The sequence below is a fragment of the Bison bison genome, unplaced genomic scaffold, assembly GCF_000754665.1.
Source record: "Bison bison bison isolate TAMUID 2011002044 unplaced genomic scaffold, Bison_UMD1.0 scf7180017864251, whole genome shotgun sequence".
NCBI lineage: Eukaryota > Metazoa > Chordata > Mammalia > Artiodactyla > Bovidae > Bison > Bison bison.
In genome coordinates, this window is record NW_011494823.1 from 1,243,895 (window position 1) to 1,254,455 (window position 10,561).

The window sequence follows — 10,561 nt, forward strand, 5'->3', positions numbered from 1 at the left end:
AGTAGGTGGCCTTGGGTAACTCCCAGTTGAGCTACAGCTTTGCTTTGTGTTAGTGGGCAAGTCCCAGCTCCTCTTAGGATCACCACCTCCCAGCTGCACCACGACAAGGAGATCAGAATGTTGTAGAGTCCTCCCAAACATCAAACATCTGCAAAGTTTCTGGGAAAATCTCTTCTGCCTCAGCTAGCTTGTATTCTTCAGAGGTGCTTCAAGGTTGGATAACTGCTCTATGCTGTGCCCCAAACTCCACTGTCTCAGATCCTCTAGGTCTCAGACATAATGCCAACTTTGGGCAGTATGACCCATCACACCTAGTCCTTTTGATCAACTAGTCTCCCTTCTAGAATCTTCTCTGGGTATTTGGACATGAGACAGTAAATATCTTGCTAAGTTATCTTCTCTATGAATGCACTGAATATCTCTTGCTAAAATAGGGCCTGCATTAATCTCTGCTGTCTTCCCACCAAAACACAATCCTTGCCAATCTCCAGCTGAATCCAGAGCCCTCTCCCCAATACCCATGCATCAGGGCGAGCCTGATGAAGCCCTTGCGGTTCCGCAGCACCAGCTTGTTGGCTCCAGGCCTGGTTTTCAGTGCCTCCCTGATGCCCCCAACAGTGATGGCCACTAGGTTGCCGCCTCCTTTCCTGCTCAGAATGTAAGCAATACTCTCCTTGTCTGATGAGACCAGCCCTGGGGAGAGAGTAACGTGGTTAGCTATGGGGTGAAGAGGGCAGGGGCCATAGCAGGGATGTGGTAGGTCCCTACTCACCCTCCCCCTATAGCTGGGAGTTCCCTGAGGACTGGGATTGAGTCATTCCCTTCTTCCCAACCCGTCACCAAGCTCATTGCTGGGAACAGAGCTGTGGGAAGTGCTTCCTTGGGTCTAGCCTCCTTCTCTACTACACATTTTCTTGGAGGAAATGCAGAATTCTTAGAAGCCCTCCCTGAAATCCCTCTTCCATGCCTGCAGCCCTCATTTTCCTGGGCTCTCCAGTTCTGGGAAGGCTTACCCCCTTGCATGATGTAATCTCTGAAGAGTGGGATCCTGAAATATATGTTTATCGTTGTCAGATGTGGGCGGATGCCAGGGAAAAGTGAGGAGAAGCCCGTGCTGTCTGTGCACATGTTGGTAAAAGCTCCGACTGACAGGAGTCCATGAGGGTGGAAGGCAGCAAGGTAGTTCCGGGAGGGGTCCAACTCAGTGGTCTTGACTAGCTGCAGGGACAGAAACCTGGTGAATTGGAGCTGTACCTCATGCCCTCGCTGGTCCACCTGCTGACTTTCTGGGCTGACCTCTTCTGTGTCTCCCCTGTGCCCAAGTGCTATCACACCCATATGTGAGTGTCCTGAGATTAGAGATGGCCTATCTAAGGATCCTTGTCCCCACTGCAGACCTGGAGCAGAGGAGATGCTCTTGGAGACTGTGGAATGAAGAGGGAGAGAATGGACCCATGAATGGACCCACCAGGGAAGGAAGGCCCCCTGCCCAAGGACTCCTGGGAGGGTGACAGGGACACAAACCCCTGTCCTACGTGAAGGGAAACCTTATCCCAGGCAGAGTCCACCCAGAAGGAAGGAGCCATTGCAGGAGGGAGTGAGCATCTCTCCAAAGACTGTGGCAGCTGGAGTTCTGTCCTGGATCAGGGCTGACCCCTGAGTCACTGTGACTCAGTGTAAGAGACCCGAGTGTGCTGGGAAGTGGAGGTGGGAAAAGGGGCACGAAGTCCCTAGTGATGCCTACAGGTGTGGGTGGGGAGGGGTCAAGGAGGTGTCCTGCCAAGTCTGCAGCACTTCCTGACACCAGGTCACAGCCTGCTCACAGCACTGCACCCCTGCTCAGGCCTTGGCCTGTGCAGACACTGCTGCTCCAGGATAATGGAATCTTCACATAGAAACCCAGCTCCTGGACTGATCTGCATGAGGTGGAGGGACCTTATCCCGGGGGAAACACTGCCTGATTCTCTACTGTTAATTCTTGAGGAAGTCTATCCCTGTGTGTAGAAAGCTCCAAGACTCAGAAACCATTTCCTAATTTTGCTTGAAATTCCACAACTAAACTCCAGTTCATAGAAATCACAGCAGGAACTGTTTAAAGTTCAGGAATCCACAAGCCTTTGGCAGGGAGTGCAGAGGCTTGTCAATGTGGGAGAGCTCCAGTAGAGCACAGACTCCCACTTATGGGCTAGCCCATGATTCCTGCAGGGCCTGCACAGTGAAAGTGTGTAGAAGAGTTGGAGGATCTCCTGGGAGGTGCTGGGGTCCAGACTGTGAGGCCACTGAGTTATCTCTGCAGGCTCCCAGCCCAAGACAGGCACATCATCCTGCCCTCTGCGGCCACTCAGTGGTACTGCCTGCTCTCTGCAGGCCTGCAGTGGGCAAGACTCCTGAATTCTGTACACATGAAATTTCTGCAAATTAAGTCCAGTGTCCCATCCATCTTAACAGTGCCTTTGAGAAACCCTCCCCTGGGGTTACCTGTTTGAGTGAAGAGCGTGAGGGATGTGGATAGACAGTCACAGAGCCCCTCAGTACCATTTTCCTGGCAGACATTCAACTGACAACGGTTTTGGTTGCAAAGCAAGCCACATGCTGTTCTTGGAGGCCCTAGGATGATCTGGTATTTCATTAAATCCTCACAACCCAATAATGAATGTGGCATAATCTCTGCTTTACATGTGAAGAAATCAGGGTTCAATGAGACTGGCTCGCCCAAGATCTGGTATGTTGCATATCTGGTATTAGAACCTATCCTGCCCAGCTCCACAGGTCACACTCTATCCACTTCTTCTCTTCTGTTTCCAGAGGAGGGCCACCTGCCTCTTCCTGGCACTTTTTTGTGTCTCTCCTGCCTTTCCCACCTTATCTGGACAGTAAATCATCCCTTCCCAGGGCTTACACCCAAAGATTTAGTCTTTTTGTGATACAGGAAAGAAGTAGAAGGCTCAGTTCACTTAGAGCAATGTCTTCCTCAATCAGGACTGACCTTTGAGTCCATGGTCAGGTGTCCACAATGACCTTAGGTCAGAGAGTCAGTCAGAGGCACTCAGAGTAGAAGGGAGCGGTGTGTTTACTGGATACATGGGGAAAATGAGGAAATGATTGAGCAAGGCTCTGTCCAAGGACATAAAGCATACCAAAGTTTGGGGCAGAATAGATCCAGAGAACCAGTTCAGGGCTCTCTGCCTTGCTTCTTTACCCAAAGTTAATACACAAACTTTGAAACCAGTAAAATGACTTGTGTGACCTTGGTCATACCTTTCTTTCTCACTGGGTATTAGTCTTTTTATTTGAAGAAGTGTGGGGCTAGATGTTTTCTAAGGACATGACTTTATACTTGCAAACCCAAGCATGTCTGCTGAGCAGTTTACACCTATGAGACATATATGCGTGCTACAATATATAGTCCACAGAGCTCCTTCAAATTCTGTTCATTCCTCAGTCCTCATAGTGGCCCCACATCTCTGCAGGTGGTAAACCACCGCCAGACAGAAGCTGACTCCTCCCCAGGCCACATAGTGGTGGAAGCCCAGCACCTTCCTCCTAGCCTGGTATTCTGCTCACTGCACACAGGCGCCACACTTCCCCAAGGACACATGGGGCACTACAGGCTTAGCCACTCTCCAGCCACCCCATTACTCACCGTGATGGGGAAATAGTCCTTCATGTACTTCCACAGGACCCAGCGCTTTAGGAACTTATTGTGACTGCCCCCCTGCCGTGGCCTATTTTGGTCCAAGTACAACCAGATCACATACAGGATATTGAAGAACCAGAATCTTGTGAACAGGAGGCCTATGAAGACCACAAGGCATAAAGGGGCTGGGGAGGGAAGCAGGAGCTGTCAGTGGTCACAGGAATGAAGGAAAAAGCTCTCCCCATATGCCCAGCACTAGCAGCACTGTCCTGTCCAGCCCTCACCCCAGGAGGAAGGAGTCAACCTTCCCTGCCTTCAAGGAGAAAGGAATGCAGCCCTTTCAGGGTCACACTGGGAACCTGAATTTGAAGATAGACCTAACTACAGACTTTTCCCCACTATACCAGGCTGCTTATTCACTCCAATCTTACCCCCTCCACCTCCCTCTCTGCCCTGTTAAGTAATTTGTATTTACCAAGGGCTCAATAAAGGCCTGATGGAGAAGCGATTAAATGAGGCTTTGGGACCACAGAGAAAAGGGAGACATTGTCTCTGCCCAGCCCTCTTTCAGTACACCCTCAGCCCATCTTTCGTAGATATATCCCACCAGATCCCTCCTCTAATGAAGCTCTCCTATGGCTTTTTCATAACTTTGAGGCACAGTCCAAGCAGCTCATCCTGGCTTCCAAGCTCCCCATGACTGACTTGAGTCCCTTCCTGCTCCAGCTTCACTCACCCATATGCATCCCCATAATCCAGCCACAGTAAGCTGCTCAGTGTTCGTACAACTCCCTGAGCTCTTTCTGTCTCTTAGCTTTTGCTCACGTTTCCTATGCCTGCCCTTCCCTCTCCTGCCAAAGGAGGGAGGTGGAGGCTAACACACCTGCCTGGGCAATGAGTCAGGGGTACAGCATGACTAAGGCTGGGCCCAGTGAGGAATTCCCCTCTGATCTTTGATTCTCAGTCCCTACCACGAGTTAGTCCCAGCTTCACCTCAGAGCCAGGGAGTTCTGTGGGGCTGTCATTAATCTAATGCCAATGGAACCTCATTCCCAGGGAATAATGCTCCCTCTTCAACTTATTGACTCCACTCAATCCCATGCATTCAAACTCTTAAAGAAGGTCAGTTTCCACTTCTGTTCCGTCTGAAAGTAGGGTAGATTGGGCTGTCATTCCTGGTAGGCTTCCAGGAAGAGGGGACGTTTGACTCAATTTAAATAGTAGTAAAATTCATAAGCCAGACAAAGTAGGCTGAAGCTCACAGATGCTCACTTTACACAGAGCTCCTACGATGAGTCAGGTGCTGGTGGGACAACTGTGAACTGGCAGAAAATCCTGACCTTCTCAAGCTGATTTGTGGAAGTCAGCTTTTACTCTCCTACCAGCCTTTAAATCCCACCCTGTGGATCCATCTCCTAACCATCTCTCTACCTACTGCCATTCTCCCTTGACCAGGGGAGGCAATCTTTACCCTAAACATCAGACTGCAAATATTTTAGACTTTGCAGCCAAAGAGGCAACTCAGAGGAAATTATATACAGAGCTGATTTAAAATGTAAAAACCGTTCTTGGCTCATGGGCTGTGCGGTGCTAAGTCACTTTAGTTGTGTCTGACTATTTGTGACCTCCATGGACTATAGCCCGCCAGGCCTCTCTGTCCATGGGGTTTTCCAGGCAAAAACACTGGAGTGGGTTGCCAGGGGATCTTCCCTACCCAGGGATTGAACCAGCGTCTCTTAGTTCTGCATTGGCAGGTAGGTTCTTTACCACTAGCGCCACCTGGGAAGCCCAGGTGACTTCCCTGGTGGCTCAGATGGTAAAGAATCTGCCTGTGATGAGGGAGACCTAGATTTGAACCCTGGGTTGGGAAGATCCCCTGGACAAGGGAACAGCTACCTACTCCAGTATTCTAGCCTAGAGAATTCCAAATTCCATGGACTGTACAGTTTATGGGGTCACAAAGAGTCGGATATGACTGAGTGACTCTTTCACTTTCATGGGCTGTACCAATATAATAATAATGAGTGGGATGGATTTGGCCCATGGGGCATAATTTGGAGGCCCCTGATACAAATTGTTACTGCTCCCTGTCATTGATTTATACCCTACACCCTAAACACAGTAGATCCATTGGCTTCAGCCATAGGGACCTATACCACACAGATTGGACCTTGTCATTCCCATACCTAAAGCCCTCCTGGGGCTCCCTTTGTCCCCAGGATAAGGGACAAGGTACAAACTCCTGCTCCTGGCATCAGTGGACGCAGAGCCCTTTCCTCAGCTGCCCTCTCTCTAGCTACTTGACCTCCCAGTATTCCAGACTGGGCAGGGGGTGGGTGCAGCCAGTCAGACACACTCCTGCTGGCAAAGCACCCTGAAGGCCAGCTGAGCAAATTGTCCCTCATACCAGGTGATCCCCAAGTGCTGATCTCAGCAGCCCTTTTAGGACCTGTGTCTTTCTCCCATCAATGCACCCTCTGCTCCAGAAGTGGCAGGTGTCCACGGCCTCCTGTTCCCAGCCCAGCCTGCCTTACGTAAGACGATGAAGCAGAAGATCCAGTACAGGACTGCAAAGGTCTGCAGTCTGCGCTCCAGTGGCACAAACAAAGGTGCGAACTCCACCATGCTGGCTCCTCTGGGTTCTGGAGGCTTCTCTGAGCTCTGCTGTGGACTGAGACACTTGCTCGTGTTTGCTGCTGCCAGAGATTGTCTAAACATTTATGGGTTCTGAAGTGCGTGGGTTGCCGTTTCAAGCAATGTTTTATCTGCCAGATCTTCTTTCTGTTTGCTTGAATCTTGCTGTCACTTGGCATGTGAAGCAACAAATATAGTGCAATCTTGTCTTCTTTCCACCTTCCCAGCTATCTGGCTATGATAATTGTCTCCTTTCATTTGCCAGATCCACTGTTCCCCTCCATGAATTTGTAATTACAGTTTCCATCTAAAAATCCCTTGGCCCCACCATCTCCTCCATCTCCTGTCCTATTCCTCAGCTCACCTGCACAGCACAACTCTTGGAAGAGCTGTCATTGTCTCTTGGAAGACGATGACAGCTGTCAGCTCCACACCCTCCCCTCCCAATCTCTCCTCCCTCCTCCAGACTTCATATATCACTGTTCCATGGAACTGCCCTTGACAAGTTCACCAGTGGTCTCCACGCTGCTGAATCCAGTGGTCAATTCTCAGCTCTCATCTTGACCTCTCAGCAGCCTCAGACACAGCTGGTCCCTCCCTCCTCCTTGAAACCACTTGGTCTGTGGACACCACCCTCTCCTGGTTTCTCTCCTGCCCCTCTGACTCCCCCTGGGTCTCCACGGTGGCTCTTGCCCTTCACCAGGCTAAGTGTTTAAGGGTCTTTCTTCTCTCTCTTTCCCTGGACCCTCCCTCCTCTCTCGTAGAGACCTCATCCAGGCTCATGGCCTTGAAGTCTGTCTACAGAATGAACACTTCCAAACTGCATCTCCTGCCTGACCTTCCCTTGGGCTCCAGACTTGACTAAGTAGGTGGTTACTTGACATTCTCCCTGATAGTCTGCTCGGCACCTCCACCACAGCTTGTCTAAAACTGAACTTGACTTTCGTCTCTGTGAAAATCTCCTTAATTTTTACTCATTTCTTTACAATGTATTTTTGCTTTTTTTCCCCCTGAATTTGAAGAAAACTTACACCCCTCCCCCCCCCCCCCCCCGCAATACTAACCGTTGTTGGTTGGGTACATTATGAATTTCTTGTCCCAATTTTGTTCATTTATATAAATTTTTATTTACACAGTAGATTAGAAATCATATTTACATTAATTCTTTGTTCTCCTAAAATCACACCCCCACCCTTTATAGGGAATAATAAATGTTCACTGAAACTGTATTGCGTTATTGTTTTAAGGAGAGAGGATGGAGAAGAAGAAGCCACCAGCTAGACTGTCCTGCTGTCTACAAGGGAGCAGGACTTGGAGCAGAAGGGAGTGTGCCTGAGTCCTGCAGTGCCTTCCATCAGCAGACCCAAGAACAAGGCAAGGTTTGGGCATCTCACATCTTCACCTGTGAGGTGTGATTTTTTTTTTTTCCTCTTCCTGGTGGAGAGGGTCTTCCCTGATTGCTCAGCTGGTAAAGAATCCACCTGCAATGCAGGAGATCTGGGTTGGGAAGTTCCCCTGGAGAAGGGAAAGGCTACCCACTCCAGTATTCTGGCCTAGAGAATTCCATGGAATATAAAGAGTTGGACATGACTGAGCAACTTTCACTTTCACTTTCCTGGTGAGGACCACATGGAGCCCTGGGGTTTTTCTCTCAATTCTTACTTAGCTTGTGTTTCAAGGTGTCACTGACAATCTGGTTTTAGAAAAGGCAGAGGAACCAGAGATCAAATTGCCAACATCTGCTGGATCATTGAAAAAGCAAGAGAGTTCCAGAAAAACATCTATTTCTGCTTTATTGACTTTGTCAAAGCCTTTGACTGTGTGGATCACAACAAACTATGGAAAATTCTGAAAGAGATGGAAATACCAGACCCCCTGACCTGCCTCTTGAGAAATCTGTATGCAGGTCAAGAAGCAGTAGTTAGAACTGGACATGGAACAACAGATTGGTTCCAAATAGGAAAAGGAGTACGTCAAGGCTGTATATTGTCACCTTGCTTATTTAACTTATGTGTAGAGTACATCATGATAAACATTGGGCTGGAGGAAGCACAAGCTGGGATCAAGATTGCTGGGAGAAATTATGAATAACCTCAGATATGCAGATGACACCATTCTTATGGCAGAAAGTGAAGAGGAACTAAAGAGCCTCTTGATGAAAGTGAAAGAGAGTGAAAAAGTTGGCTTAAAACTGCAGCCATGAAATTAAAAGATGCTTGCTCCTTGGAAGAAAAGCTATGACCAACCTAGACAGCATATTAAAAAGCAGAGACATTACTTGGCCAACAAAGTCTGTCTAGTCAAGGTTATGATTTTTCCAGTAGTCATGTATGGGTGTGAGAGTTGGACTATATAGAAAGCTGAGCGCTAAAGAATTGCTGCTTTTGAACTGTGGTATTGGAGAAGACTCTTGAGAGTTCCTTGGACTGCAAGGAGATCCAACCAGTCCACCCTAAAGGAGATCAGTCCTGAGTGTTTATTGGAAGGACTGCTGTTGAAGCTGAAGCACCAATACTTTGGCCACCTGATGTGAAGAGCTGACTCATTTGAAAAAAACCCTGATGCTGGGAAAGATAGAGGGCAGGAGGAGAAGGGGACGACAGAGGATGAGATGGTTGAATGGCATCACCGACTCAATGGAGATGAGTTTGAATAAACTCCAGGAGTTGGTGGTGGACAGGGAAGCCTGGAGTGCTGCAGTCCATGGGGTTGCAAAGAGTTGGACATAACTGAATGACTGAACTGAATAACTGAACATTTAAAATTTTTAATGTATTCCTATTTATCAGCCTTTTATTTAATTGACATTGCTTGATTGCTTGGTCTGACTTAGGAAATCTTTAAGTCATTTTGATAAATTGTAATTTTTCCTTGGAAACAATCAGTTTCATCAAAGGATGCAAATTCATTTTCATTGAAGTTTGTAAGCAAACCAGTTTCTTTGATTTTAATATTTCTCTCTCTCAGTTATTTCTCCACTGGTCTTTATTTTGTGTAGTGTGATTTATCTTCATTTTTACTACTTGTGGAGTTATTAATTTTTTGGTGTAACCCAGGTTTTTATTTGGTATCATAATACTTCTGTCCAAAGAAATTCCCTTAATGTTTCTTATAGTACCAGCTCACTAGGAATTAATTCTCTCAGCTTTAGTTTGTCTAAAAACACCCATAATTTTGTCTTAATTTTGAAAGTGATTTTCACTGGATAGAGAACTTTGGGTTGACAATTAATTTTCCTTTCAGCTTTTCAAAGTTGTAGTTCTTGTCTTTGTTCCTCTGTGTTTACTATATCTTTGGATCTAACTGCCTTGCACGTTCTCAGTTCATTTTTGACAGCTTTAATATAATGTGTCTAAATTAAAAAAACAAACAAACAAACCCTATTCTGTTGAGAGTCTCTGTAGTATTGGATCTATGATCTTATATCTTTCCTTATTTTTGGAAAATGTTGAGACCATGCCAAAAACACTTCATCTGCTCTGTTATCATTTTCTACTATGAAGTTTCAATTACATTAATATTATACTTATTTTACCACATATCTTGAATGTTCTGGTCCAGCTGCAGATAAGACAGGATGGGTTTGGTAAAAGAAGAGACAAATAGATCAATGGAAAAGACTAGAGAGCCCCCAAATAGGTCCACATACGTGTCATCAAATGATCTTTGATAAAGGAACAAAGGCAATTCGATGGAGAAAAGAAAAATGTTATTTATTTGCTGAGGAGTCTTTAAATCTTTTAATCTCTGCTATATCCACAATTGTCCCGTTTATAATCCTAAAATTTTTAATGTGTGATTTCTTTTTTGCTTGTTTTTCTTTCTGGATGAATCTGTCAGAAATTTATCTCTTTTAGAGGAACAGTGTTTTTTTACTTTAACTTTCTGGCCATCTCTAATGTATAGTTGTTTTATATTTAATTACCTTGCTATTTTCTTTACTTTTTTTTAAGCCCATCTACTTTCTTTAGGTTTGCCCAAGCCTCTTCCTATTTTCTTTAGTCTAATCACTGGAGTATTTTTAATCTTTTATTATCTCAATAGATGCAGAGAAAGCCTTTGACAAAACTCAACATCCATTTATGATAAAAACCCTCCAGAAAGCATGAATAGAAGGAACGTACCTCAACATAATAAAAGCTATATATGACAAACCCACAGCAAACATTATCCTCAATGGTGAAAAATTGAAAGCATTTCCCCTAAAGTCAGGAACAAGACAAGGGTGCCCACTCTCACCACTACTATTCAACATAGTTTTGGAAGTTTTGGCCACAGCAATCAGAGCAG

The 10,561-nt window shown here is 46.4% G+C and overlaps 1 protein-coding gene across 1 annotated transcript in view; it reads right to left on the reverse strand.

The window, feature by feature from the left end:
• The window catches only part of LOC104994097 (2-acylglycerol O-acyltransferase 2-like), an 11,781-nt gene extending 5,514 nt beyond the window's left edge, over positions 1–6,267 (reverse strand). The window contains exons 1-4 of the mRNA XM_010847558.1: positions 6,172–6,267; positions 3,644–3,822; positions 1,014–1,218; positions 519–693 (exon numbers count right to left, since the gene is read on the reverse strand). Coding sequence (XP_010845860.1) covers positions 519–693; positions 1,014–1,218; positions 3,644–3,822; positions 6,172–6,262 — 650 coding nt within the window. The 5' untranslated portion in view covers positions 6,263–6,267. The remainder of the gene's footprint in view (positions 1–518; positions 694–1,013; positions 1,219–3,643; positions 3,823–6,171) is intronic.
• Positions 6,268–10,561: the final 4,294 nt, after the last annotated feature.